General features: G+C 37.7%; 1 protein-coding gene across 6 annotated transcripts in view; it reads right to left on the reverse strand.

Moving 5' to 3' along the window:
• The window catches only part of Pcdh11x (protocadherin 11 X-linked), a 545209-nt gene that overhangs the window by 162025 nt on the left and 356579 nt on the right, over positions 1-26605 (reverse strand). For all 6 annotated transcript variants that reach the window (XM_028778938.1, XM_028778795.1, XM_028778731.1 and 3 more), the window contains one exon: positions 2766-2964. In XM_028778938.1, coding sequence (XP_028634771.1) covers positions 2766-2964 — 199 coding nt within the window. The remainder of the gene's footprint in view (positions 1-2765; positions 2965-26605) is intronic.

The raw sequence follows: 26605 nt of genomic DNA on the forward strand, positions 1-26605 counted from the left end.
TATATATATATATATATGTATGTATGTATATATACATATATATATATATACATATATACATATATATGTATATATATATATGAGATATAGGTATATGTATACATATATACATATATTTGTATGTATATGCTTGTTGTATTCATATTATATAGGCCTTATTATATCCCATAAAGTCATGTTATTAGCCTTTGTGTCTTTATTTATTTTTGTTGACATTAGGGATTGAACCTAAGATTGCATTCTTATACACAAATAGGAAAAATAAGACTAATCCCCACCTCAAAATATCTTATTAAAAATAAAATTGCTGTTGCTACAGATATACATCTTTAAAGTTTTATAGTTTCTAATACATATAATAATTATACTATGCACAGTCATCTTTATAACTACAAATAAAATTCCAACCTCTCTTACCTAGCTTAGAAGATTATTTCAGGATTCAGATGTTCATTCTGAATAATCTTATTTGACAAAGATTAGTAACATAAGACATATGCAAAGGTATCTGTTTTTATTTTTTATTTTATAAAATTAATATGTCTTCTACCCTTGTATTCATATTAATCCACAAGATATGATAGAGGTATATTTAAAATGATAGTTTGTGAATGAAAAGATATTTTTATGTAATACATATTACTTATAATCATACTTATTTTTAAGAGAAATACACCTTAGTTCATTAGAGTTGTGAAATTTTTCACAAATATATATTTCCTCTAGAAAATAATGGATGGTAATATCGATATTTTCTCAAAATTTATAGTTTCTCAATTAACATTGGTTAATCATTGTATATGTAAATAAAAATATTTAATGGAGAGATCTGATGTTTAAGACTTAATGCTTATTATTTTTATATTGTAAAACCTTTGAACACCTATATTTAAAAAGAGAGAAAAATTATCAATTGTTGTTTTTAATTGTAACTAGTTAGTCTTCCCTAATATTTTATATTTTAAAGTAAGAAATTAAAATATGGTGAGAATCACTGGAGAGATGGCTCTATGCTTTAGTGGTTATACAAAAGGTTTATGCATAGTATACTTATATACTATATAATTTCTTATAGCATGTATAAGAAATTAACACAACTGCACTTGAAGATTTGTTTCATTTCCAACAATCATATCAAAGGCTCACAGTTGTAGTTTCTATTTCAGTGGGGATTTGAACCCTCAGCCTGCCTCTGTGGTCTTTGCATACGTGTAATTTACATATACTTATAGGCACAGGTATGTACATATAAAGTCATAAAATCTTTAAAAATAAACAACACATAAACTATAACAAGAAATTAATTATTTAAAAGCACATATGCTTAAGATTCTACATTGATAATACCCATAATGTTTAAATGACTTTTGAAAAATTACAATCTGTATCAATTAATGTGCTCATTGATCTATTTGTTTGTCTGTATACATAATACATTTCTATCACACATGTGAGATGCCCTTTTTTCATTCAAAATTTTATGTATAAAACTTGAATATGGAACAAATTTTAAATTTATGAATGTCTTACAATGTTTTTTATGTGCTTAAGTTGTCAAATATGGTGTTTCCATAATTTTTATGCTTCCTATTTGTTCAAAAATTATGTATTATTAATAAATTGATGTTTAATATTAACATGATACTTCTCTTTTTAAAAAAGTCATCCCTTTGAGGGTTTGCAAAACAAACCCACTTTTAGTGTCTTCTATCTGCAGATCAAATGAGAACTCTCTTTCTTTAAATTTGGTTTTGTAATAGTTATTACACAGTTAGCAATATATTTTGATAATATTCTTTTATCTTCCTCAAGTCCTCTCCTATTTTAACTACTTCTCTCCCCACCTAGCATCATTTTACTTATTCCTATCTCTCAAAAAAGAAACTCCAAGCAAATAAACAAAAAGTCTCCTAATAAAAGGAACTCAAAACAAATAAATAAACCAGAAATCAACAGGTAAAAAGTACAGAAAGAAAACAAAATGCATACAAACACAAACACACACACACATACGCTAAGACAAGACAAGATAGGTCAAAGCAAAATAAAACAAACATGGAGATCATTTTGTGTCGGCTATCTATGCTAGGGCATAGAGCCTATCCTGCAGTGTGATACGCCAAGTCTGTTTCACAGGAGAAAACCAATTTTTCCTTTCCTAGCAGATATTGATAGTAAATGTCTTCTTGTTTAAGAGTAGGACATTTAAATAATTACATGATGCAGGAATGTGATGATAGTGTGCTTTTGAAATCCTCAGAATAATTTCATCTCCACCAGAATGAGAATTTTTATTTATCCTGAAATACTTGAAATTTTTTATCTCTACTAAAATACATAGGAACCTATAAGTAATATGAAAATTAGGCATCATTTATTATGGACACAATTTAAGAAATGACTGAATTTGTCAGACTGCATATAAAGACGTGCAAAAATAGAAAAATATTACTTTTGCCTGGCCACAATGACTGTCATAATTTTCATAGGAAATATTCTTTAAAATAGCTGCTATCTGTATTTCAAATATTGTCAGCTGTTCTCTCTCTCTCTCTCTCTCTCTCTCTCTCTCTCTCTCTCTCTCTCTTTCTATTATACATATATACATGTATATGTGCCACCCACCCAATTAAGTTTACCTTTTAAGAATATGCTACTAGTCCTAGTAGTATATTTAGTTGGCCCATGTAATTAGAGCTATGAAAACTTGATTTGCAAACAGAATTAATTTATTTCTATGGCAGAACCAGTAAAGGATCACTTACTAGATTCAGGATCGGAGTTGCCATCCCCTTCAGTGCGGTTGTTTGGTGCAGCGTGATCATAATACTCTTCCTGAGGATAGCCAAGAGGCAGTGCATGGGATGTACTGGGAAGGCTGCCTGCATCATGGTCTCCCACTCCACCATCACTGATGCTTTCCTGAGAGCCTTCTGGTAGGTGAAATGTGACACGTCTCTGCGGCTGAAAGGAACAAAGAAAATTACAGGGTTTCAGTAATATTATGAATAATTGCTTAGTGCATCCAATTTATAAAATGTATCATTTCAGCTATCTGGCAAAGCCACATTAAAATTATCTTGCACTGTGAACAATTTCAGGCTTTTGTGAACAGCCAGACCTGTGCTCAAACCAGTTTCATCTGGCTGCAGAATTGCCTCTATTATATATCTAAACAGAGAAGATCCAATGGCCTAATGGGCAGGAGCATGTTATAAGCAAGAAACTGTTAGGCTTTATGCTGTTTGAGCACACTAGAAATTTTTGACCATCATTTTAATATAGATTAATTTAGTGGTGTTTGTAAATAATTTACATTTGTGTCATACAAATAAACAAATATAACACAAATTTGTTATTTAACCTGTGAGATTCTAGTGAACTGAAGCAGTGGTGACTTTACCCAATAATATATATTTTAAAATTAAAAATTTATAATTTAGAATAATCATATAAGTAAGGTTTATGTTATAAATTCATTTAATTTTATTCTCTTCAATGAAAGCAAAACCAGCCACATGTTATGGATAAATGCTATGTACAATTACAAAGACAAGCAATAAGACTTGTGTTAAATGATAATAACAGAAGAATATAAAATGTCCAAATAAAGTAAAACAATAACTATAACATAAGACTTTGAATATAAGAAGTCTATAAATTTTAGGAACAGAAATATGAAAACCAGATGCAGCACCATTTTAGTTCTCAGTAGTACTATTTGTACCGTAGCTAGTGTTCAAAGATAACCCACTAAATGAATCATACTTCCTGTTTTTACATCCTTTGGCATCTGGACTCAATAACTCTGAACTGGGCAAGTATAATAAAATATTTCTACTTTACTATTTTAGACTATTCATGTTGTAGATATCCAAATATACTCAGATATGTCTGAGTACATGAGGAACTACACTGTTAGGAAGGCCAAGCAAAAAAAAAAAATATGCAAAGACAGCATAAAAGAAAAAATAAGAGTAAAAACCCAAAGAGTCAAACTATTGCAAAAGAGAAACAATATACACTGAGAATTCACAGTAGACATTTGATCTAAATTTCTCATTGGAATATTTCAGCCATATCTGAACATTTGAATCATCTTTATAGGAATACCCTTTAATGATAACAGACATTGCTACTCTTTACTGCTAGAATTTCTGACCTACAAATAAGAAATTATTGGCATTTTTCATCCTACAGTATTAGGGATGGTATTGATAAAATTATGTATCAAGCAAAGCATTAAGCTATTCACAGAATAAAATTTACAAATAAGGCCTAATTGATCTTATGTCACATAAACTGATGCGGTACATTTTCAAGACAGAAAAGCAAAAAAAAAAAAAAAAAAATCAATGGTGATTCTCGCCAAAATGTTCTTAGCATGCTTGGTTCTCCACACAAGGTCTTCTATAAATCTGAAGACAAGATGAAAATTCACTCTCCTTCCCCTCATAAACAAGTTCCATCCAAGTGCAACGACTACTTTTTTAACTATTTCACTCTTGGAGTGGACATGTTTGATGAAAATACACAAAAAGTGAAGAAGTTTGTCCTGCACACCAATTACTCTGGGCATTATAATTTTAATGTTTACCACCACTATGAGTTTAAGATCCCACTAGCCATAAAGAAAGAAAATTCAGGTGGTCAGACCGAAATATGCACAACCTATAGCAAGTGGAACACCATCCAGGAGCTTCTGGGCAATCCTGTGGAGAAGCCTTTTGTCTTGCACAGGTCCTCATTCCCAAATAACACCAACCCGTTTGGCTCCACATTTTGCTTCAGTCTTCAGTGCATGATCTTTGAAGTCATGCAGGACAACCACATTACCTCAGTGATCCTGTATGGGACCCCTAGGCCTGATGCTCACCTGAGAACAGCAGAGCTTCCCTAAGGACATCACTATGTTTTCCTTCTGTCCATGGAACTATGCAACACATTCAGCTCAGTGGGTCTCTGTGCCACCCTGTGTGTTTTCTTGGGCACCTTGGCAATGTTGAAGGGCCCTGGGACTAAGAAGGGTTTGAAAGTAGAATTTGGGCTGAGTCCTCTGCATTGGGACAGAGGATCCAGATATTCTGTCCTAAGCCTGCTGTTGCCAGCAGAGAACACAGTCTGCAAAGAGAAGCACAAACTTTAAGCCTTGATGAGGGCTCTCTCAACTAACAGGTAATAAAGAACATGTCAGCCACTGTCTTACACACATAGGGAAGACAGGACTCTTTCTCTAGCTAAGTAAATATACTCAGGATGAGAACATGGTCCTGCTTTTACGTCGACATTGCCATGTGGCCCTTAATGTGAGCAGAGTAGGTAGCATGTCGGTAGTACTTGGTTGCAATATTTGCACTACATCCAGTTTAGTTATATGATGAGCTGGCTGTGGCTGGTGTGGCCCACTGCCCTTCCCTGTTTCTTCTGTATGAGTGTTCCTTTCCATGCCCAGGTGGCATACCTAAGTGGTTGAAATAAGTTTTCTACCAAGTGTGTACTAGACCTGGTTCCCATTGCCACTCTGGAAGCCAGCCTTTAAGGTCACCTGTGTCTCTTGGTCCAACCTGGTTGACAGGGCTGCATGTCTCCATCTTGCATGCCTCTTTTATTTAATCCCAAAGTGTTAGCCCAAAACACCTTCCTCCTTTTGCTACATTACAACATTCTGTTATGCAATGTACGCCAGCTCCTCCCCCTAGTTCTGGACACTGGCCTGGCTGCCCTGGCCTGGCTACTTGGTTTAAGGCCTAGGGGCTCAAGAAACACTAGGCTGCTTGGTTTATTGCATGGGTCTTGCTAATGGGAAGTAGCATACGTGTGCTTTAAAATAGTAATCCTTTTGAAAAGAATTGAGAAGAGAAACATAATTTTATCCCATTTTTAATATTTTGATCTAGCAACTTGTGATACATAGATGAAAATTTTGTGAGTTTTTCAAATGTGTGTACAGATTTTTGTAAACAATCACTTTTGTAATTAACTCATGTGGAGCTTCATCTTATATAGTTCATGATGGATGTGCAGCGGACCTCCCCAGTTGTCTCTATGGTTCCTAGACCTACAGCCAGGCCTGTGTGGCACCCCCATGACTGATTGAGAGGTGTCTTCCCATTTGAACCTTCGTCTGGCCAGAGACCCTGTACATCCCACTGTCAGGGTAGCCAGGACTGTTCCCATCCTCTTAAACAGAGGAGACTTCCTCATTTCCATTCCAATAAAGCACCTATGCCCTCAGTGACAGCCATGTGCTATTGCTGGGGTGTTTGTACTAAAATGTGAAAACAAACAAACAAACAAAGAACTGAAACTGTTATGAACACAGTGGAACATGTGTCCTTGTTATATGTTGGAGCATCTTTTGGGTATATGCCCAGGTATAGCTGAGTCCTCAGGTAATACTATGACCAAATTTCTGAGGAACCACTAGCAAGACCATCCTCTGATACATATGCTGCTGGAGCCATGGGTCCCTCCATATATACTCTTTGGTTGGTGGTTTAGTCCACTGGAGCTTCGGGGGGTCTGGTTGGTTTCTAAACATGTTTCTGATTTCCATAGTAGTTGTACCAGCTTGCAATCCCACCAACAATGGAGGAGTGTTCCTCTTTCTCCACATCCTCGTCAGCATCTGCTCTCTCCCTGGTTTTTGAACATAGCTATTCTGATTTTTGTGAGGTGGAATCTCAGGGTTGTTTTGATTGACATTTCCCTGATGACTAAGGATGTTGAACATTTCTTTAGGTGCTTCTGAGCCATTCTAAATACTTTCATTGCTTCCTCTTTAGAGGGAGCAATGTTATGAGCAGAAAATGACCTGATTAAGAGAATAGTATCTCTGGTCTAGGTAGAGACCTAACAATTTATCTGGATAAAGCACTTATCTTATGAAGGTGGGTTCTACTTAAACCTTGAAAAAACATAGTCAGAGTGTTGGGAGCCGCGGCAGGTGCTGGCAAAGTCCGCCATCGCTAGGTGGCGCTGTCAGCCATAATTCTTCCTAGTAAACAAATAAATTGCGCATGTGCCATGGTAAAAGCCCACCAAAGTTAAAACCCATCCCACGGCGTTTGGCGCGCAACGAGTAAGCAGCCAATCAGAGGTGAATACACCGCTCGAGGGTATATAGGGGTGCTTTCCCAGGGCTGGGGGTCTTCTTCCACCATTTTGGTTTTTGGGAATAAACGTGTTTCTACGGAAGGATTCTGGTGTGTGTGTGTGTGTGTTCTTGCCGGCGAGACCACTACGCGCGCGCCGCACATTTGGTGCCGAGAAACCCGGGAGAATTTACCATCGCCGGTACTGTTTCAGAAGACCCTCCACTCGCCATCCACGTGTGGAGTGAATCCAGAACCGTAGGACGAGGTAATGTTCTCTGAAAGATATGTTTCGATTTGATTTGATTCACTTCCCTCCCCAGTTGGCAGGAACTTTAGAGGCTCTCGCCATGGTGCTAGCAGCATTACTTTTCTTCCTCCTGGTTTTCGTGAGGGTTCGGGGAATAGTACAAGTCAGCATGTCAGAAACAGAGAGAGGAAAGAAGCGCTTAGAAATTCAGAAAGAAAAAGGAAGAAAAGGCATATCTAAGGAAAAAGGCCCTTCCAAAGACACACAGTCCAAGGAAGTGAGAGATGAGAGAAAAAACGCTCTTGGGAGAGACGGGAGAACAGGAAGCCTCAGAAAGAGATCTCTTTATCTGGTAAAGGAAGTGCTGGGGCGTGATGCCTCTGAGTCGGAGGGGATAACTTCCTCAGAGGACTCAGATGAAGAGATAGATAAACAGTTACCGCCGCAAAATCTAAAGCAGAGGAAAATGAGAGATAGAAGCCGGACGGCCTCTCGGCCTGTAGCGCCCTCCCAACCTAATGTTCCCGGCGCACTTCCGCCTCATGTGGACAGGTGCTGCTCAGGCTCCTTCCTTTCAGAGGAAGACAAGAGAAAAATGTTACAAGCTTTTCCAGTGTTTGAGGACGCGGGAGGAGGCCGTGTCCACTCACCTGTAGAGTATGCTTCTATCAAAGAATTTGCTGAATCGGTTAACAAATATGGAGTTGATGCTAATTTTACAATTATGCAGCTTGAGAGATTTGCCACTATGGCAATGACTCCGAATGATTGGCAGAACACAGTAAAAGCTGCTCTCCCTAATATGGGACAGTATATGGAATGGAAGGCTTTGTGGCATGATGCTTCTCAAGCACAGGCAAAGGCCAACGCTAATGCAGAGGGCAACCATAGACAGTGGACTTTCGAATTATTAACAGGGCAAGGACAGTATGTTGCTGACCAGACTAACTATCATTGGGGAGCATATGGCCAGATTTCCACCGCCACAATTAAGGCATGGAAGGCCCTCTCGAAAAGGGGCGAGGCTGGAGGAAATTTAACAAAAATATTACAAGCCCCCCCAGGAGTCCTTCTCAGAATTTGTTGCTAGAATGACAGAAGCAGCAGGCAAAATTTTCGGAGACCCAGAGCAAGTCAAGCCATTGATCGAGCAATTAGTATATGAAAATGCCTCACCAGAGTGCAAGGCAGCTATTACCCCTAGGAGAAACAAAGGGCTGACAGATTGGATAAAGGTCTGCCGAGGTCTTGGAGGCCCACTGACTAACGCTGGCCTGGCAGCAGCTATCCTGCAGGGCCAGAGCCGCTCAAGTCCTGGCGGCCGTAAAGTATGTTATAATTGTGGTAAACAGGGTCATTTGAAATGGGAATGTCGTACTCCTATACAAAAGAAAACCCCTGGGTTATGTACTAAATGCAGGAAGGGATATCATTGGGCCAATGAATGTCGCTCGGTTAAGGACATTCAGGAAAGGATTATTCAACATGATCCCTCCCCTATAGGAAGAGATGAAAATATTTCAAAAAACGAATATCCGGGCCCAATGTCTCAGGGCCCCAAAAAATATGGGACACAAGCCTACAACCGGGGGAGACCTCTAACTGCAGAGCTACAAGAGGTTCTGCAGGGTTGGACCTCCGCTCTATCTCCCAATTCTTATTAATGCCACATGAGGGTGTGCAACTTATCCCGGTTGATTTTAAAGGTCCCCTGCCTGAGGGAAGCGTTGGCCTCATTCTAGGCCGCTCCTCTCTTACCCTGAAGGGGCTTGTGGTTCATCCTGGTGTAATAGACCAAGATTATACAGGAGAACTTCAAGTTCTCTGTTCTTGCCCACAAGGCGTATTTTCTATCTCCCCTGGAGATAGGATTGCTCAATTGGTTATTCTTCCAAGTTTACATAATTGTTTTCCATCCACCGGGGTGCCAAGAGGTGCCAATAGGTTCGGTTCTTCAGGAACTGACTTTGCTCATTTAGTAGTGGATCTCAAAACCAGACCCACTTTACAATTAACAATAGAAGGGAAGAGCTTTACAGGAATTTTAGACACAGGAGCTGATAAGAGTATTATTTCCTCTAACTGGTGGCCAAAAACGTGGCCTGTTACACAGTCATCCCATTCCTTACAAGGGTTGGGATATGAGGCCAACCCTACCGACAGTTCACGCTCCTTGACTTGGAAGACGCCAGAGGGTCAGACAGGAAGCTTTATACCTTATGTGCTTCCTCTTCCCGTTAACCTCTAGGGAAGAGACATTTTACAAGACCTGGGACTGACACTAACTAATGAGTACTTTCAACAAGCTATTAATATTATGAAAAGAATGGGATATAAGGAAGGAAAAGGCCTTGGCAGAAAAGAACAAGGAAGGTTAAACCCAATTTCACAAGAAAGTAATACAGGAAGACAAGGTCTGGGTTTTCCCTAGTTGCCACTGAGGGCTCTTTGCCCATACCCTGGCTTACAGAGGAAGCCGTGTGGGTTCCTCAGTGGCCCCTATCCTCTGAGAAATTGGAAGCTGCTACAAGGCTGATTGAGGAACAGGCACAGCTTGGTCATTTAGAACCTTCTACTTCTCCTTGGAATACCCCTATCTTTGTTATAAAAAAGAAATCAGGAAAATGGAGACTTCTCCATGATCTAAGGGCCATTAATAAACAGATGCAGCTGTTTGGCTCAGTGCAATGAGGCCTGCCTCTGCTCTCTGCTTTACCTAATCAGTGGAGGATAATAATTATAGACATTAGGGATTGCTTTTTCTCCATTCCCCTACACCCGCAAGATAGGCAAAGATTTGCGTTCACCTTACCTGCTGTTAATCACCTTGAACCAGACAAGAGATATCAGTGGACAGTTTTGCCTCAAGGCATGGCCAACAGTCCTACTATGTGTCAGCTGTATGTACAAATGGCCCTTGAACCTGTTAAGAAACAATTTCCTTCTCTACTCTTGATTCATTTTATGGACGATATTTTAATATGCCATAAAGAGTTGACCATTTTGCAGAACTCATATCCTTTATTAATTGCTACATTAAGACAGTGGGGTCTGCATATTGCCACAGAGAAGGTTCAAATTTCAGAAATTGGTTCCTTTTTAGGGACAGTTATTTACCCTGAGAAAATAGTTCCTCAAAAATTAGAAATTCGCAGAGATCATTTACATACCTTAAATGATTTTCAAAAGTTATTAGGTGATATAAATTGGTTAAGACCATTTTTGAAAATTCCCTCTGCTGAATTAAAACCTTTGTTTGACATTCTGGAAGGAGATTCCCATATTTCCTCACCAAGAGCGTTAACACCGGCTGCAAACCATGCCCTGCGATTGGTGGAGGATGCCTTGCAAGAAGCTCAGCTAAAACGCATTGATGAGACCAAAACTTTTAATCTGTGTGTCTTTAAAACCAGACATTTACCAACTGCCGTATTATGGCAGGATGGGCCCTTACTATGGATTCATCCTAATGCATCTCCTGCAAAGATTATTGAATGGTATCCAGATGCGGTTGCTCAGCTTGCCTTACGGGGATTAAAAGCAGCTGTCACTCATTTTGGAAGGGAGCCTAAAGTTTTAATAGTGCCTTATACTGCACATCAAGTTCAAATATTAACTGCTACCTCTGATGTTTGGGCCGTGTTGGTCACCTCCTTTAATGGTCAAATAGATAATCACTACCCTAAACATCCCATTTTACAGTTTGCCTTAACTCAAGCTATTGTATTTCCACAGGTCTTATCTCAAAAGCCGCTCCCGGATGGAGTGGTTGTTTACACAGATGGGTCAAAGACAGGTGTGGGTGCTTATGTAATTGATAATAAGGTCACTGCCAAACAATATCATGAGACCTCACCTCAAGTTGTGGAATGCTTGGTAGTTTTGGAGGTTCTTGAAACCTTTCCAGGCCCTTTAAATATTGTTTCAGATTCCTTTTATGTAGTAAATGCAGTTAAAGCCTTAGAAGTGGCTGGGCTAATTAGACCATCTAGTAGACTCGTAAAAGTTTTTCAAAAGATTCAATTCGCCTTAGTTAATAGGAGATTCCCGGTTTTTATTACACATATCAGGGTTCACTCAGGTCTACCAGGCCCAATGTCTCATGGGAATGACCTAGCGGATCGAGCCACAAAATTGGTTGCTATCGCCTTATCTTCCAAATTAGATTTGGCCAAGGATTTTCATAAAAACTTTCATGTGACAGCAGAGACGTTACGTCGTCGGTTTGAGATAACTAGAAAGGAAGCTAGAGATATAGTTACTCAATGTCAGAATTGCTGTCAATTTTTACCAGTGCCTCATGTAGGAATTAATCCACGAGGAATTCGGCCACTACAGATTTGGCAAATGGATGTTACTCACATCCCAACCTTTGGCAAATTACGATATTTACATGTTTCCATTTACACTTATTCTGGAATTATATTTGCTTCTCCGTTGACCGGAGAAAAGGCAGAACATGTTATTCAACACTGCCTTGAGGCATGGAGTGCCTGGGGGAAGCCTAAAATTCTTAAGACGGACAATGGGCCATCGTACACTTCTCAAAAGTTTAGACAGTTTTGTCACCAAATGGAGGTAACCCATCTGACAGGCCTCCCTTATAACCCTCAAGGACAAGGCATCATAGAACGGGCTCATCGCACTCTTAAGTCTTATCTAATAAAACAAAAGGGAGGAGTCGAGGAGACTTTACCCTCAGTGCCACGAGTCACCGTTTCTATAGCACTTTTTACCCTCAATATTTTAAACCTGGACAGTCAGGGCCATTCCGCTGCTGACCGTCACTGTTTAGAGCCTGAGAGGCCGAAAGAGATGGTGAAATGGAAGGATATTTTGACCGGACAATGGAAGGGCCCAGATATTGTTTTATTAAGAGCCAGGGGAGCGGTCTGTGTGTTCCCACAGGAAGAAGACAACCCGTTTTGGCTACCAGAGCGGCTGACGCGGCGACTCGAGATACTGGAAGGTGACACCCAGACAGACCCTCCAGGCTCTGATGATAGCCCTTGTGCTGATCCAAGGGATACAGGTTCCTAGTATTTTTGTTTATTTTATCAAATTTCACCTTTAAGAATTGTACCAATAAAACCTGCTAGATGTCCCAGTGTTAAAATTCTGAAAGATTCACTCGAGCTATGGTTGCCAGAGTCACGCGATGGGTTCCCATCCCCGTGGAGACTCCTTCCACTTTGTCATTATTTAGACAAAAAAGAGATTTTGGTATAACTGCAGCCATAGTGGCGACGATATTAGTTAGTGCCATTACCGCCACTGCCACTGAGATTGCTATGTTAACTTCTGTTCAGATGGGCACTACCGTCAACCTATTGTCAGCCATGGTGGTAGAGGCTGTTAACCTTCAAACCTCCACCAGCGCCCAACTAAAAGGCGGGCTAATGATCCTTAATCAACGCCTTGATTTAGTGAGAGAGAGATTGGATATCCTCTTTCAATTAGCCCAATTGAGATGTGAGAAAAAACTGGGTACACTTTACATCACCAGTGTACATTATAAAAACTTTACTCGTGTAACTAATCTGTCCAGAAAATTGTTTCAGTATCTTACATGAAATTGGTCAGAAAACTTCAGTGAGACACTCAGAAAATTGAGAGCAGCTGTGGTGTACATCAACTCGACCCGCGTGGATCTGTCCCTGACTGAGGGACTGTCCTCCTGGAATTCTTCAGCTTTCTTCTTTTCTTTTCTTTTTCTTCCCCTTTTTAAGTGGGTGGGAGTAGGCCTGTTTGGTATGCCCTAAGTTGTGGATTAGTATTCATCTTTGGTTGGTTTGCAAACTCAGAGCTCAACAAAATCTTGACAAGGCTATTATTGGCCAGGCGCTTGTGACAAAAAAAAAAAAAAAAAAAAAACTAGGGGCTTCCCCGGCAGTGTGGTTATCACTGCCTCAATCATAAGCAGTCTCCCCCTCACGAGTGGTGGTGCTAAATGTTAGGCCATCAGCGTTGCACCCCAGAGGATTTGCCCATTACACTGGGTCAGTGAGGAGTCTTGGCCTGGTTGATCCTTGTCTGTGTAGCTGTGGTACCTGAATTTTGAGACAAACAGCCCTTGCACCCCTAGGAGATGACTCCATTGCACAGGGATGGGTGTTTGCATCTCTTTCTGTTCCCCTTAGCCCTTGCACCCAGAGGACTTGTTTCCATTGCACCTGGTAGGGTAAGGGAGACTGTCTTAAACTGTTGGTTCTTGAACGCTTATTCCCCCAAGATGGAATTTGCTTGATCGGCCTTGAGTTTGAGTCATAACCGGTACCACACTAGACAGGCCAAGAACAGCCAGATAGATAACTCCATCCTTTTGTCTCCAGGCCAGCTGCCAATTGGTCCCAACGACGGGAATAAGCTGATCCCATATGCCAGAGGTACACCACGAATGGTGATTTTACCCGGTGACAGGCATTACGAGTGGCCACAACCTGGGGCGCACATTCTGAGAATGCCAGGTGTGGGTGCGCGACCCTCGTAGCCTAGACAGAGAGCTCACCATTCTTTGGTGCTGGCTGTGGAGAAATGTCAGTCAGCCTAGACACGGGACATTGGCCAGTGCCTGTTTAACAAATCAAAAAAAGAAATAGCCAGTAGACAGATTCCTCAGCCGCTGCACCCAAGGGCTTCTGGTAAGACACCCTGTAAAGCCTCAAACATTTGAGCACCACCCTCTAAAGAGACTCAGACCCGCCGTGAGACACCCAAATATGGGAGTTACGTTACCTTCCCAGGGCCCTCTACCACCCTCTGTTTTTAAAACAAAAAAAAAGGCAGATGTTGGGAGCCGCGGCAGGTGCTGGCAAAGTCCGCCATCGCTAGGTGGCGCTGTCAGCCATAATTCTTCCTAGTAAACAAATAAATTGCGCATGTGCCATGGTAAAAGCCCGCCAAAGTTAAAACCCATCCCACGGCGTTTGGTGCGCAACGAGTAAGCAGCCAATCAGAGGTGAATACACCGCTCTAGGGTATATAGGGGTGCTTTCCCAGGGCTGGGGGTCTTCTTCCACCATTTTGGTTTTTGGGAATAAACGTGTTTCTACGGAAGGATTCTGGTGTGTGTATGTGTGTGTGTGTTCTTGCCGGCGAGACCACTACGCGCGCCGCACATCAGAGTAATTAGTTCTTTAATGAGATATTGTACATTTCCTTCCCAGAATTCTCAACCCTAGACCAGATATGGAACTGATAAGTCAGCTTGCTCTTCTAAATTAAAAACAACAACAACAACCACAACAACAACAAAAAGATGCAAGCCTCTTTCTTTCTAAACATGTTTTCCTTAACTCTTTAAGGTGTTTCCAACTTTTAGCTGTTCTTTATTACTTTGGTAGTACTACCATGTTATGTGGCTGATTTACCACCATGGGGACATCTTGTTGCTTAAATAGCCAGGTTTTTTTTTTTTTTAATTTAATTTAATCTTCAATTCTTCTAATGCCGGTAGTTGCAGAGGTGTTACACCTTCCATGTTTTGGGATTTTTTTTAAACACTATAATAGAGTTGTCCTTGATCTTAAAAGGTAAAATAAATTCCTAATACAAATCATGGGTAAAATGTGAAAAATATATGTATATTAAAAATGCTAATCATCTTTTAGAAACTCCCCTTAAAACCATGTACTGAAATAGAAGTACGTTTTGTTGATATTGTTGTTGGTAATATAATGTCAAACATTTAGGATTTCTGAGCCATCTTCTTAACTTCTCAGGCTTCCTCTTATACTATAAAAATAGGTTTAAAACTACACGTTAGTAAGCTTCCCTTTGTTTTCTTTAAAGTGCTTTTAGTAGATACAGAAACTTATGTGTCTGTAAAGACTATTTTTGTTCAAACTTTTACAATTGTTTTCATTATTGGCCACTGTAGGAGGAGCTAAGGTGGGAGGAGTTAGGGATGAAGAGGGAAAAGGAAGAGGAGGACCAAGAGAGAGCAGAGATATAGGAAGATGGAAAACCACACAGGTATGGAGAGCAGTGCGGGTAACTACTTTTATTTAGGTTAGCTAATTGGGAAACAACTCTCTTTGTATGGGCATATGGTTATTGAGCTTTGTCAAATATATAAGCCTCTGATTAATCTTTAAGCATTAGAGTCTCATCTTTCTACTGGGCCCGCGTGGATGGCAGGATGGTCTGGGCAATGCCCAGCTTTGCTAAGATAGCATGGAAGATTGGCAGAGCCATCTCCCTCACTGATGTCTCATGGGTGGCAGGGCTGGTGTTGCTGGTGGGGCCATTTCTAGCTGTGGCGCACACGTGGCCTCTGGTCACAGAACATGGTGGCTGAGCTAGGCAAAGCCACTACAGCTTAGATAGTTGACTTGACCAGAGGCCAATTTTAAATAATTATCTCAACAGGCCAATTTGTAGACCTCTGATGGAGAATGCTATTTTTGTCAATCTAGCATAACAGCTTTACACCATTTTCTCACTAAGAAACTACTCACTATTCTCCACTCACTTGCACATATTATTTGTGATCATTAGTAAATTTGCAAGCATTTCAAGTAAAATGTAACGATGTATACTTGTTACCCTTTTTAAAAATTATGAACCTTGGAAAATAGGCTAAATAATAAGCAAGATGTTAGATCATAAAATTCATATAATATTAGCTACTAAATAGGTTCTCTGTTGGAAAACCTTACCTTTTTTTTTCTGATTTCTGGCTGGTTAAATCAACTCAGTTGTTCTGGCTTAGACTCTTCTCCAAGTGGCTTCTCTCAACTTCTAACTGAATTGCTCTGCTTAGCCTGAGACTAACTAGGGCAATTTGTTCTAATCATCTGGTTCCTTCCCATACACTGGCATCAGCTGTCTCTGCTGATCTGCACTGAGCTTCGTGAAATGAAAATTGAACTCAACTCTACTGGATTGTACTGCAGTGCACTTATTGCACTGACTCTAAACTCACTGACAAACTCTAATGCCTTTATTCAAATGACTGAACAGAGCTAACTAAAGTCTCTCTTCCTACCCTGCTCTTAAATAGCTTTTCTCTTGAAAGTTGGACATATATATCTCTGATTCACGCTGTCAAATATCTTTCTCATTTGTCACTTTATGTATCCCTCAATTAGATGTCATTGTTTAGGATTGAAAGTCTATATTGAGGTATGTCTGGATACACATACAAACCTAGAAGGTCTTTGCATGTGATAATAGCAGCCACATTACTGGATTAAAATAGCTCAAAAATTACACACAGTTTAAAGTCAATATAATAATACATACAAAATCTATATTATTACACATAAAATAACCTAGATTGTCATAAAAGTATATTTTGTGCTACATATAAGAATTTATGTAGCCCAGGCTGACCATGAACTTGTGATTCTCCTGCCTCTGCTTCCTTCAGCAAATCCTACCAGCATGCACCACCACAACCACTTGATCTTTGACAAAAGAGCTAAAACTATCCAGTGGAAAAAGGACAGCATTTTCAACAAATGGTGGTAGTTCAATTGGAGGATAGCATGTAGAAGAATGCAAATTGATCCATTCTTATCTCATTGTACAAAGCTCAAGTCCAAGTGGATAAAGGACCTTCACATAAAACCAGATACACTGAAACAAATAGAAGAGAAGGTGAGGAAGAACTTTGAATACTTGAGCACAGAGGAAAAGTTCCTGGACAGAACACAAATAACTTATGCTCTAAGATCAAGAATTGACAAATGGGATCTCATAAAATTGCAAAGCTTCTGTAAGGCAAAGGGACACTGGTAATAGGACAAAATGGCAACCAACAGATTGGGAAAAGATATTTACCAATCCCACATCCTATAGAGGGCTAATATATAATATATACAAAGAACTCAAGAAATTAGACTCCAGACAACCAAATAACCCTATTAAAAATGAGGTACAGAGCTGAATAAAGAATTCTCAACTGAGGAAACTCAAATGGCCAAGAAGTACCTAAAGAATGTTCAATATCCTTAGTCATCAGGGAAATGCCAATCAAAACTACCCTGAGATTCCACCTTACACCGGTCAGAATGCCTAAGATCAAAAACTCAGGTGATGGAAGAAGCCGGCTAGGATGTGGAAAAAGAGGAACACTCCTACATTGTTGGTGTGATTTCATGCTGGTATAACCACTCTGGAAATTAGTCTGGCGGTTCCTCAGATAATTGGACATAGCATTAATTGAGGACCCAGCTATACCACTCCTGGGCATATACCACAAAGATAAAACAATCCAAAGTATGGGTGCTTTGGTCCTTCGTAGGAGTAACAAAATACTCATGGGAACAAATATGGAGACAAAGTGTGGGACAGAAACTGAAGGAGGGGCTGTCTGGAGACTGTTCTACCTGGGTATCCATCCAATGTGCAGTCACCAAAGGTAGACACTGGTGTGGATGCCTGGAAGTCCATGCTGACAGAAGCCTGATATAACTGTCACCTTAGAGGTTTGCCAGAGCCTCACATATAGAGGTGGATGCTCACAGCTAACCATTGAACTGATCAAGGGGTTCTCAATGGAAGAGTTAGAGAGAAGTCTGAAGAAGTTGAAGGTTCTTGTGTCTTCATGGGGAGATACTTTGTACACTAATATATGGTCAATTTTGGAGAAGGCTCTGTGAGGTTTTGAGAAGATGTATATTCTTTTGTTTGGGGGTAAAATGCTTTGTAGATATCTGTTAAATCTTTTTGATTCATAAATTCTGTTGACTACAGAGTTTCTTTGTTTAATTTCTGTTTCTATCACCTTTCCATTGGTGAGAGTGGAGTGTTGAATTCTTCCACTACTATTGTGTTGATTTCAATGTATGAGTTGAACACTAATTTAGTAAAGTTTCTTTTATGAATATTGGTGTCCTTGCAACGGGGAACATAAATGTTCAGAACTGAGAGGTAATCTTGGAGGATATTTTCTTTTATTAGTATGCAATGTCCTTCATTTCTTTTGATTAATTTTGGTTGAAAGTCTATTTTTTTAGATATTAGAATGGCTACTCAAAGTTGTTTCTTAGGTCTGTTTGCTTAGAAAAACTTTTTCTAGCCCTTTACACTGAGATAGTGTCTGTCTTTGTTGCTGAATTATGTTTCTTATACAGAGCAGAATGATATATCCTGTTATGTATCCAGTCTGCCAGCCTGTGCCTTTTTATTGGTGAATTGATTCCAAAGATGTTGAGAGATATTAATGACCAATGATTGTTAGTTCCTTTTATTCTCATGTCGGAGGTTGTACTGTGTATATGTAAATCTCTTCTTTTGGGTTTGCTGAGAGATGATGAATTTCATGTTTTTTCTTGCGTGCGGTTACTTTCTTTGTGTTGGAGGTTTTCTTCTCATGTCTTCTGTAGGGCTGGGTTAGTAGAATGATATCCTTTAAATTTTGTTTTAGCATGAAATATCTTGGTGTCTGCATCTATGGTGATTGAGAGTTTTGCTGGATGTAGTAGTCTCAGCTGGCATTTATTATGATCTGTAATGCATCTGGTGAGGATCTTCTGGATAGTTATTTCTCTGTTGAGAAGTTAGGTCTAATTTTGATTGGTCGGCAGTTAGTGTTTCTATGAATATCTGTCAAGTAACTATGTGACTTGGCCTTTTTCCATTGCAGCTTTTTTTTTCCAAGAGCTTTCTATTTATTTAAGTATAATTTCCTGTTATTATTTTATCTCAAAATTATTTTTCTCTATACAGAACCAACCTAAAAGCTCTGAACATGAGTAAGCAATATTAGTAATTTATTTTATTTTATTTTTTATTGGATGTTTTATTTACATTTCATATGTTGCCCCCTTACCACATCCCCCACCCACCCAGGAACCCCCTATCCCCTCACCCCTCCTCCTTCTTCTCTGTGAATGTAACCCCTACCTACCCCCCAACTCCCACCTCCCCACCTTCAAATTCCCACCCCCTGGGGCATCCAGCCTTCATGAGGTCAAGGATCTCTTCTTCCACCTATGCCCAGCAGGGCCCTCCACTCTTACATATACAGCTGAAGCCCTGGATCCCTCCCTAAGTGCTCCCAGGCTGGTGGTTTAGACCCTGGGAGCTGTGGTTGGTTGGTATTGTTGCTCTCCTCATGGTGCCACAAACCCTTTCAGCTCTAATGGTCTTCACTCTAACTCCTCCATTGGGAACCCCATGATCAGTTCAATGATTAGCTGTGAGCATCTGCCTCTGAATATGTCAGACTTTTGCAGACCTCTGAGGAGACATCTATATCAGGCTCTTATCAGCATGCACTTCCTGACTTCCACATCAGCATCTACCTTTGGTGATCGCAGCTTTAAATATACTTTCTTTGTACTGTAGATTTATGTTTTTTGGATTATTATGTGGCTATAGAATTTCCTTTTATGATCTAATCTATTAGGTGTTTTATATGCTTCTTGTTTGTTTATTGCTACCACTTTCCTTAGGTAAGGGAAGATTCTGTTACTATGATTCTATGATTCTGTTGAGATGTTTTCCCTTGGTGGGACACTATCTAGACAGTTCCTCTTCCAGTCTTTGCTCCACACATTGTCTCATATTTGATCCTTTGAGCATTTAATTACTCCTTCTAGGAAGGACCGAAGCACCCACACTTTGGTCTTTCTTCTTCTTGGGCTTCATGTGGTCTGTGAGTTATATCATAGATATTATGAGCTTTTGGGTTAATATCCGTTATCAATGGGTGCATACCAAGTGTGTTCTTTTGTGATTGTGTTACCTCACTAAGAATGATATTTTCTATTTCCATCCATTTGCCTAAGAATTTCACGAAGTCATTGCTTTTGATAGCTGAGTTATAGTCCATTGTGTAAATGTATCACATTTTCTGAATCAATTCCTCAGTTGAAGGACATCTGGGTTCTTTCCAGCTTCTGGCTATTATAAATAAGGCTGCTATGAACATAGTTGAGCATATGTCCTTGTTTTATGTTGTTGTATCTTTTGGGTATATGCCCAGGAGTGGTATAGCTGGGTCCTCAGGTAATGCTATATCCAATTTTCTGAGGAACCGTCAGACTGGTTTCCAGAGTGGTTATACCAGCTTAAAAATCCCATCAACAATGGAGGAGTGTTCCTCTTTCTCAAAATCCTCACCAGCATCTGGTGTCATCCGAATTGTTAGTCTTAGCCATTCTGACTGGTGTGAGGTTTGACATATGTTCCCAATCGACCTTTGCTTACCTATATCCTTGATGGGACAAGCTGGCTTGCCTCAAGTTTTTAGAACTTATGGAACAGAGAATCAAAAGGAGAAGTTATAATGACTGTTGTATTTTTCTTTAATGTGACCAGTTATTCAGACTCAATCACAGACTGGTCTAGAAATCAATCCAATATTGGAAATAACACTCTTCATTTGGAAGTCTAGTTCTGAACATTTTCAGAGACATATTTGGAAGTTAGCTGCAGGTCTCTATGATCTTCCATTAGCAAGAGATAAAATTGGAGTAGGATTTGAATTTAAAACAAGTGTTAATTCATGTGTTAAGGCTCTTTTAATTGTAAAATTAAAATTACTTTTGTTTTTTTTCCTACAGTATTTAATGACAGTATTTAATGTAAGCTGCATTGTTTGCATACTTTCTAAATAGTGTTAGTGTGTTGAAATCTGGCATGCCAGCTATGGACATCTATCAACCAGCTTTTTTTTTTTTTTTTTTTTTTTTTGGCCTGAGTAACACAGAACCTTGGTCTTCTGAAAAAAGCTTGCAAGTACTGGAAGAAGTGAGTCAGGCTTTAAGCAGAAGCAATAGGGTAGTGGGCTTGATTATTGTTGGTATAGCAGCTTTAATTACATTAATTGCTAGCACCACTGCTTCTGCAATTGCTTTGACACAAGAAGTTAAGACTGATACTTTTGTTAATCATTTAGCCATAAATGTTACTAATGTGTTGAATGTATGACAAGAACTTCAAATTTCTGAAGAAAGAAATTGAAGAAGATATTAGAAGATGGAAATATCTTCCATGCTGATGGATCTATAGGATTTAAGAGTGAAAATAGACATCTTATCAAAATCCATCTATAGATTCAATAAAGTGCCCATCAAAATTCCAACACAATCTTTTACAGATCATGGAGGAGCAATTCTCAACTTTTTATGAAAAAATAGAAATTTCAAGATGGCCAAAGCACACACAGATAGTTTCTGAATTGAATTTCATAGGTTGGAATAACTATGCAGCATACTGTGAAAGAGGAGAAGCTTGGCATTTTCATCAATTGCATAAACACTTGAATCAAATATTCTCCATTTAATGTCAGTGATATTACCACAAAAAATATGATGAGGAATAAAACTAGTTTAAAATACAAATAATTAGATGATTTTCCCCTTTTAAAAGGAGTGTATATATTTGATAGTATGTTAGCTCTTTAGTGTATTTAATTTATAGACATTGCTAACATGTTTTAGAATAACTATAGTATATTTGAAACATATTTTCCTCTCTATTACCTGGTACTAATCAGTGTATTCTACACAACTGATATTTGTGTAAAATGTGCTACTTCCTAAAAAATTAAGTGAGGTGAAAAGCCACTATTCTTTTTGATTCTTCCCCATATTTAAGAAAAAAATCTAAGTTCTATACATACTACAGATAATCAATGACAGAATTAAAATAGCTGGATTTCCTTGCTATAACATTAGCTAAAAATACTGTAGATACAAGCAAGTCTCGAGTAAATGACTTTGAGATTGGAGAGGAGCTATTGCAATCACTAGCATATACAATACTGTTAATTTTTTTTTGTTGTTTAACTCTCCTTAAATTGTGAAGATTTCTTTTTAAAAAGTTCCCTCAACTTAACTTATGAAGAGAATAATCTCACAATAAGGAAATGCTATGCACACAAATAAACACATGTATAAACACATAAGAAGCAAACAAGCAAGCAAGCAAAACCTCTCAACATGTTCAAAAATCCAGATTGAGAAAAATTGAATCATGATTACACTTAGACACATTACATTAAAACATAGATTTAGATTAAATAAGTGTGAATCACATAATAACAACACATTACTCATTTAATAAAGATTCATTACTGTTTAGTACAGTCTTCATTATCAAAAGCCTGGTTTTATTGATATGGAAGTCAAAGTCCAATCACAGAACTATTAAAAGCAGAGTGATGAATCTCATGATGTTGATGAACAAATCTGCTAATGAAAATGTTTTTTGTCAAGGCTCTATAAAATCTCTACTATTAACAGTACTTTCTTTTACAATATTCTGTCAAGGATAAGATTGAATTCAAGTAATGTCCCAATTTACTAAATTTTTAAAAAGTAGTACGATTTCTAGTAGAAATTCATGGGTAGTTTTAATTCATACAAAATAAAAAGATTATACACTCCAAATTAGAGGATATATTTTTTCATTGGCTCTTTCAAAATATTAGATTTTAAAATAATATTTGTGCTTTTGACTTCAGTAAGAGATCATCACACACAATCCTATAAGAAAAATATTATTTCATTGAATGTTTAACCTGCTTTTGTTACTACTAGTGATTCTCAAAATTAATAATTAATTATAAAATGTATGTTTGGAATAAATATTTTAAACAGTTTTATAGATTCCAGTATAATGTAACAATGATTAGTAAATAAAATATAGGTCAATTTATGACATAGCACAACTACCCTAGCTAATATTTAAATTTTGAGGAAAAACTAATAAAAATAGTTTAATTAAATTTATTAGAGAAGTGACTCCTATAAATAAGTAAACAAAATTTCACAAGTAATACTAACTAGAGTATGCAAAACCTATGTGCTAACATTTGCTTACGTTTTAACATTAATATTTAAAAATATTTTGCTAATATTTTAAAATAAATATATGCAGAGTATAAAGGATTTTGAACACACAGTCATACATATGATATCTCTATAAAATACCTCTTGTCAAGGCTCATGGAACCTTAAGCAAGAGGATGCAGAAAGATTGTCAGACCTAGAAGTTATGGCAGACACCAAGAAAACAAGGCCCTCTAAATCAAAATGAGCAACGCTCATATGAAATGACAAAGACTGTAAAACAGCATATATAGGTACTGTGCTAATATAATATATCTAAAAAATCACACCACATTATAGAGAATAGTATAGATTTCTATTTTGTAGAAACCTTCAATTGAAACCAAAAGGAATTTTTGTTTTAAATGTCAACTTTGTGAGTCCTGCTCTTTTCTGAAGGCAAAATAGAGGAGGAAATGATAGGAGGAATGTGTGTAGAGAAATTTTAATTTAGCATCATGACTGCTCCAGCTCAAGATCACATTTAACGACCTTCTAGTTTGTGTGATTTAGCTGGAATGCAGATTTGACACACCCATTTAATCCGTCTGGGTGAAAGATAGGCATGCCCTTAGTCTGCACCTTTGATCCCAAACAATGAAATTAATGTTAGTTTGTAGAAGGAAGCAGTCATGTTTGAAAGTGACATCTAATGGAGGGACAGACAAAGTGACAAATCAGAGAACAATTTGAATCAATGGTTCAGAAATAGGCTATGTCCATATTTTATGAGAATAGATAGGAAAAGGAAAACAGCAAATTATGAGAAAAGTGCAACAAGCAAGAAAGGAAGCCAGGAAGCAAGTGAGGGTGGAGAGTGAGAGGAAGGATGCAGTTTTATGAGATAGTTTTACAGAGACAGGTTGTAGGTGAAGACAGAAGAAGCCAGAAAATGAGGAGATGGAAGATTAGAAAAAATTTCCAGAACTAGTTTGAGGCCAAGCATTGCGATTTGGTGAGAAGCTGAGAGAAACCAGCTTGAATCAGTAAACTTGGAGAGTAGTTTTGATCAAAACAGCTGAGCTGAATCAGCCAGCCGATGGTTCTTAAAGAGCAAGAAAGGATGAGTTTATTCAGAAGTAAGCTTCCGAGATGACTATGACATGCTTGCAAATAAAAATTACTTTTGCAGAGAAGAGAGGTTGGTAGAGAACTTGGGAGAGTGGAGGGAGAGAAAAGTGTAGTATGGAAGTATTTTATGAGCGCATTAAAAAATAAAATTACAACACAAATGGTTAAAGACTTCCTTGAACATACTTTAAGGACATAAATCATTGTATGCATGTTCTCTAGTTTTACATCTATTTTAATATCACACACACAAATGTATCTCTACATAATATCTTTTTAAAAATTGAATGAATTCTGTATTTGCATCATCTTCATGATTTTCTCTTACTCTTTTAAATTCTCATATGCCTCCTACTCTCTGTCAAATTCATGCCAATTTCTTTAATTATTGTTGTTACATTTATATATTTACACATACACACACGTACACATATGGAGATAGAGAGGTAGTTTAGTGTTGCTTATGACTGATTACTTAGAAATAGATAACCAGTCAAAATATTTATTCCTGGCAGGAATAGGGATTGAAGCTTCTCTCAGCAGCCATTGATTGTCTGTAGCCCATAAAGTAGTAGTTGTTAGGATTACAGTATCAAGAATCAATTCATTCCTATTGATCAGGCCTTAAGTCTAATTAAATGATTATAGTTATTCTAAAAATATCCTTTATATTTAAAATGTCCATTAATAAAAGTACATCATGTAAGTTCACAATATTACAAAATCATGTGGATAAAAGCAGTTGATGCTTTAAGCTTCCTAATTTTGCATTTTAAAATCTATATAAAAGAATTTGTCTTAATTTCTAGAGATTTTTCCCAGGTCTCTGGAAGAGAATGAATGCTATGAATACTAGAAAATCAAATACAATCTTGTTAGGTAAATAAACATAAATGAACCAGTTCACTTGCATAAATGAACACTGGTTTAAATAAAAATTTAATTTATTCAATAAAGCATAGCATTCTGAAACTAAGTCTTGGTTTAAAATATATAAGTATATTTATAACGATAGAAGATCATTATTTTTATGATATAACTGTTTAGTAATTAGAAAAATAAAAATTGTTAATATCTCTTAACCTTCCTAGAGAGGAGATTATTTTATAATCTCTGGCAGAAATACTATTCATAAACATCACACTGGGTGTCATTATATGTTACTTTTCTTCCTTGAAATCTAATGCTGTAAAAGAATTCAGAGCACATCATTATTAAATATGCAACTTTGGCATAGAATTATTTTGAGCTAAAGCCACTCGAAAAACAGCAGTTACAAGATCACTTTGACCTTGATTCTATTTCTTGAAGGAAAGAGATGAAATTTCTGTGTGAAGATGTCTTCTCTATGAAAGAAAGCAAAGTAACATTCTTATTAAGGACAATCTGAGGGATATCTGGATAAAGAAGCTTACTTCAACTAACGCTTTTCACTCAATATAACTCACATATCTAACAAAGCCTAAATCCCTTTTCACTTCCATATTACACACACACACACATACACACACACACACACACGCACACACACACATGAATAGGTTTGACTATATCTTTGGATCATCAATTCATTATAGAAGATTCCCTTGGAATATAGTATATAACTGTTATTGAATAAATTTAGATGATATTCTTTTACCGGGTTAAGTATCAGATCTAGCTGAAACGTCATGACTGGAAGTATTATTTTATATGTATGGAAGCAGTTTCTAAGTATATATGAAACTCCTATTATCAGTGCATGGTTATAAAAGTACTATTAAAATCTAAAACTCCATTTGATTGATCTATATTGTATTAGATCTCATGTTTCACTCTAGAATATAGTCAGTGCAAATCTTAAAAATTGATAATGTCAATACATCAGTACTACTCACTATCCCCTTTCTCCTTTTATCAACTTAGTTAAAAAAAATTCTGTCAGTAAGATAGTTTTTAGTGATTTACCAATAACATATGCTATAATTAGTGGGTCACAAACATCTTATACATTCAGTAGCTTAATGCTTGGAAATTAATTATATACCATTTAAAATGTACAACATAAATTATTGAACTTAAAATGATCTGTCCAAGCTTAAAGAGTCATACGTCCCCAGAGTCTCATCCAATTTCTTGAAAAACTTCTCAGTAAATTGGTTCAAATTACTTTTCTGCTCATTTGTTAATTAATTTTTTGATTCATTGTGAATTTCACAAAATGTTCCCCAATTCCACCCATCTCTTTATGCCCTTGTATTCAGCATATGCCCCTCCAACCTAACTGCCCCCCCTCTGCCGATGAAAGCAAACTAACCAACCATCCAAACAAACAAACAAACAAATAAGCAAATAAAAATTTTTCCATGGAAGTTGTAGTCTGTCATGGTGCATCACACAGCAGGCCACACTTCAGCCATACA

This window comes from Grammomys surdaster, unplaced genomic scaffold (assembly GCF_004785775.1).
Source record: "Grammomys surdaster isolate TR1022 unplaced genomic scaffold, NIH_TR_1.0 61, whole genome shotgun sequence".
Classification (NCBI taxonomy): Eukaryota; Metazoa; Chordata; class Mammalia; order Rodentia; family Muridae; genus Grammomys; species Grammomys surdaster.